At 42.0% G+C, this 5,370-nt stretch overlaps 1 protein-coding gene across 1 annotated transcript in view; it reads left to right on the top strand.

Moving 5' to 3' along the window:
• Nucleotides 1-685, top strand: part of LOC132174181 (uncharacterized) — a 3,891-nt gene extending 3,206 nt beyond the window's left edge. The window contains exon 3 of the mRNA XM_059585873.1: nt 428-685. Coding sequence (XP_059441856.1) covers nt 428-685 — 258 coding nt within the window. The remainder of the gene's footprint in view (nt 1-427) is intronic.
• The last annotated feature ends 4,685 nt before the right edge of the window (nt 686-5,370 follow it).

The raw sequence follows: 5,370 nt of genomic DNA, 5'->3' as shown, positions 1-5,370 counted from the left end.
AGTCTCGGGCGGGTCCCGCTCAAGTCCCGGGCAGGTCCCGGGCGGGTCCTGGTTAGGTCCCGGGCAAGTCCTGGGCGGGTCCCAGTCAAATCCTGGGTAGGTCCCGCGCGGGTCCTAGGCAGGTCCCGGTCAAGTCCTGGCGAAGTTCTGGGCTGGTCTTGGCAAGGTCCATCAATTTAAGAATGAGATGCTCATAGTCGGAAAATGGTTTACGGTTTTCAAAATCGTAAACAATTTTCCGAAAATTAAAGAAGAATTTTCGGTCAAAAGGAAAATATTTTCCGTTGACCACTATTTTACGTCGAAGTAAACACCGTAAAATACGGAAATCATTTTCTGGAAATCATTTACGTCGAAGTAAACGGAGCCTTAACCGAAAATTCTTCTTTAATTTTCCGGCTGTGAGCATCTCATTCTTAAATCGAAGGATCTTGCCAAGACCCTCCTAGAATCTCGCCGGGACTTGCCCAGGACCCACTCGGGACTTGACCAGAACTCACCCAGTACCCGCTTGGGACCGCACCAAGACCTACCCGGGACCAGACTGGACTTGAACGGGACCCGCCCGGACCTGCCAAAAACCCACTCGAGACCCGACCAGGACCAATCTGGTACTTGCCCGGGACTCGCCCTGGACTTGACCGGGACCGGACCGGCACGTGCCCAGGACTTGCCCGGGACATGACCAGGACCTGCCCGGGACCCGCCTAGGACCCACTCGGGACCCCGCAGAGACTTGCCCAGGACTTGACTGGGACCCTGCCAGGACTTGACCGAGACCCGTCCGGGACTTGCCCAGGACCCGCCCAAGACATGCCCGAGACCCGCCCGGGACCTGACTGGAACATGACCGGGACCCGCCTGGGACATGGCCGGCACCTGCCCAGGACTTGACTGGACCTACCCGGGACTTGCCCAGGACCTGACAGGGACCCGCCCAGGACTTGACCGGGACCTGCCCGGGACCCATCTAGGACCTGATTAGGACCCGCCCGGGACTTGACCGGGATTAGACCGGGACCTGCTTGGGACCCGCCCGGGACTTGACTGGGACTCGCTCGAGACCTACACGGGACTTTACCTGGAACCCGCTGGGACTTGCCTAGGACCCGCCCGAGACTTGTCCATGACCCTGCCTGGGACTTGCCCAGACGGGTCCCGATCAAGTCCTGGGAGGGTCCCAGTCAGGTCCAGGGCAATTCCAGAGCGATTACCGGTCAAGTCCCGGTGGGGTCCCGGTCAAGTCCCGGGCAGGTCCTGGCGGGGTCTCAAGAAAGTCCCACGCGGGTCCGAGCAGGTTTTCGGGCATGCTCCGACTGGGTATGGGCGAGGTCCCGATCAAGTCCTGGCCGGGTCCCGGTCAAGTCCTAGGTAGGTCCCGACGGGGTCCTAGGTAGGTCTCGGCAGGGTCCCGGGCAAGTCCCAAGCGGGTCCCGGTCAAGTCCCGGGCAGGTCCCGACGATGTCCCAGTGGGGGCCTTATTGGAAATATATATATATATATATTAAAAAAATTTATTTTTTGTGCGCGAGATAAACGTCGTAACATGTTTTCGACAGAAAACATTTTCAGGGAAAATAGCTTCCCTTAAAATATTTTCCGACGGAAACCATTTTACGTTGAAGTAAACGAAGCCTAATATAACTAATGTATAATAATTAGTGATATGCATTAGTTTAATTACAAAACTAATAAAACTAATTGAATGCAATTCAAAAGGGAGGAAGAATGGTTTCCTTCCCCTTTTTCCTTATTTTTGTTTAGACTCCAGCTTGCCGTTCGTTTTTCTCCCTGATCTTTTGGCTTTGTTGGTTTTTACAAGTCTTAGATCGGTTTTTTCTGAAGCAGATCTATGTTTTCGCTGCCAGTCCAAGTCCTATATGTATCATTACACATTCTTCCTCGGTGCCAATGAGTCCTATAGACAACAAACATTTTCCCTCTAGTCAACATGCGACGGTTGTGGTTTGAACGCGCTGGAGCATGGATCGCGTGATTCTCACGAGCTTTTGTGTGAGCCTGCTGCTGCTGTTTCTGGTTTTTTATTTTTTGTTTGTTTATGTTGTTCTAGCTTTCGAGTTGAAGACGGATAATTTTTTGTGCGAGGGCTTATCTCTCACAGCCGGGTAAATAAAAAATTTTATTGTAAGCATATGATCAACTGATCTGTTAGATCTAGTTTACCAAGAGCAGATCTATCCCATAAATTAAGTGTTTACATGGGTGAGATCTGAGGTTGTTACCGTGCACAACGATGATGAATAATATGGAATCGAAAAGAGAGAGATCAAGAGAGAGTCGAGACACAAACTTACGTGGTTCGGCAATGTGCCTATGTCCACAGGAGAGATTGCGGCTATATTTTACTATTCAATGATTTATAGTTACAACATAACATATTGATAGGAAAACCCTAATTGTAAGTATTTTGGAAAACCCCAAAATACCCCCCACAACTTATTTGTCCCCAAGCCTACATAAATTAATTACACCCAATGGGCCAGTAGTAAAATATCAGTAATGTACAAATTTAATTGTACTCGCAAGCGCACGAGTCGTGTGCAATATAGTGTGTGTGCAAGTGCGAGGTCGATCCACAGGGAATTGTGTTTGTGAAATTTAATTTCTATCTAAATCAATTATATCTTAACCTAGTTCCGAATGATTTTGATTTTGAAAATAAACTAACATAAACTAAATAAAATAAAAATAATCAAAAGATAAACGACTAAGGTTTTAGAATTCACCTCACCAAATCAAAGCATACATTCTTATGTTTTCATTCATGCATCCGACAAACAATTAAACCCTATATATGTTCTATTGTTTTTTTATAAACCAATTGAATCATTCGATGAATCCATCTCTATTACAAATCACAACGAATATCCAATTGAGATCAAATCATCCATTGTATCCGTAAATCACAATGGATATAAGTCTCAATCAAATCATTCGATGTATCCGTTGGATGAAACACAATGAATATCCAACATTTTCACGATTTATAAACAACAATCAATCACAATTTTGTCACACAATTGAACTGAAACGAACATACATTACATTAAACGACGGATTTGTACGAACGAAACATAAAAATATAAAACTAATCAATGGTGAGGCTTCATCTTCAACCTTAGTTGAAGAATTAGCCTCTCATGACAAAAGAAATCATAAAGAAACTAAATTACTTCATTAAAATTAAAAACTTACAAAAGAATTCGAATTCCAAGCTACAAAAACCCAGAAAACACGGAAAGCAACCAAGAACAGCGCCCCCGGCGCATCTTCTTCTGATCCCCCTCAATTGTGAGGCTTAGAGGTCTATTTATAGGGCTTAGGAAAGTCCTAGAAGCCCTAGTAATCCTAGGAATTTCGGAGATTTAAGTCCAAGCCCAATTAGGTTAAAGAAAACCTAAGCCCAAATCGGAATAGGATTCGCCCAGAATTGCGGTCCTATCTTGCGGCGTGAGTTTGGCCTTGCGGAACTCCGAATTGGGAAAATGCTATTTCACAATGAATTGTATAGGTTTGAGTTATCTTTCCAATGCCGCTTGAATCACCTCAATCGAATATTTGAGCTGAAAGTTATGGCCAAAATACCGAGACGTATTCAGAATCCAATTTTGCATCCAATCCGATTTGACTTCAAATTGAGAAATTCCGAATTAATCCTTTCCTTTATTTGATTAAAATTTAACCATGATTGGTTAAGCTTAATCATATCTTCTAGATCTTCCCAATTTGCCCTTTAAGCTTGGAATTTTTCCAGAAACGCTTTATTTTCTTCCAAAAGCCTATAAAACAAAGAAAATACAAAAAGGAAGTAAAATGACCTAATTAACCAAAACTAAAGGATTAAAACTTGCAAGTTAATGGCTGAAAATATGAATATTCTAGCACTTAACACACCCCCAAACTTACATATTGCTAGTCCCTTAGCAATACAAAACTAAAAACAAGAATGGAAAAACAGAAAACAAAAGATAAATCCTTCTTTCGTGGGATGTACGATTGCATTTAGCGTATGCAACAAGCCTTTTAAACCCCTAGGCATCCCTAGAGGACGAGTGAAGTCTCGTGAGGGTTTAATAGAAATGATACCCACAAACATTTTTAGCACTATGTCATTGACAGACACAATTTTCATACAAACATATGGTTCTCATATCATGAGCAGGTTTAACAAAGTAAACACCACAATCAAATCAAGCCAACCACAAATCATTCAACTCAAAGGTGGAAATTTGAGACAACACAAGCTCCAAATGTGCAAAGTGAGACTAACACAAAGTTAAGAGGCTTCAATTTTTCTCAAAGTTTGGTGTACCTCAAAATTCATAGGAATTTACACAAATGAAAACACTAAAGGCTTAGATCAAGACATGCATTTTATATATATATATATATATATATATTTTTCATTTTTTTTGTGTAGGCTGTGCAATGTTCGGCTCCCTTAAGCTTTCTAATTGACCTATGTAACGAGTATTGGGCCAGTGACTCCCAAACCAGATGGTTTTAGGGCACTAGATGTAAAACACCCCTAAGGCTTAATTACTCAAGTCAAAAAGGCTACGAAGCCAAACTAGTCATACAGTCAACCAAGTTGAATTTCTCATCTTTTTACGTGAACACTCAATGCTTAGTGAGGCATGAAATCTGATTACTCAATGAAAAGCTCAAACTGATGATGACAATTTTTTTTTTTTTTTTAATTTTTTATCTTCAAGCCATGGTTTCATCAACACTTCATCCTACAAATCACAAGGCACACCCTAATCAATCCAAATCTCATACCTCACAAACTTTATGCTAGTGTGCTTGTGATAATCAACTCAGACATGTGAAGTCTCTCTAATCCACCGAATGAGTCAAAGGACTCAGATTTCTAATGACATGTAGTGTTCAAAAAGTTAAACACACTAATGACATGCAAACCACAGTTATGATGTAACTCATGACCAATCAACAACATAGCACAATTTTTTTTTTTAAACAAAACAAACAGATAAAAACAAACAAAAAGACACAAACAAATAAAAAGACAATGTGTTTGTCCACACCCCCAAACTTAAATGACACATTGTCCCCAATGTAGCAAGAGACACAATACCGTAGGATGCGGAAACTCGAGTGTGCAAAGGCCAGGGCGTCCCCTAAACTTGAACACCAAAACACCTGTCAAAATCTAGCAGCAATATTTTCTCATAGAAACAAATATCAAAAGATTAATTGCTGATAGAAATAAAAAGAAAATGACACAAAATGAAATGACAAAAAGGAAAAGAAATCAAAATAAAGTGCTGAAAATAAAAAGAAAGAAAGAATACCAAACTTTCCTCGATCATTTGGGTGTCCAACCAA

This window comes from Corylus avellana, chromosome ca3 (genome assembly GCF_901000735.1).
Source record: "Corylus avellana chromosome ca3, CavTom2PMs-1.0".
NCBI classification, from domain to species: domain Eukaryota; kingdom Viridiplantae; phylum Streptophyta; class Magnoliopsida; order Fagales; family Betulaceae; genus Corylus; species Corylus avellana.
The sequence above is the reverse complement of the archived record's forward strand: the minus strand, read 5'-3'. Positions and strand labels throughout refer to the sequence as shown.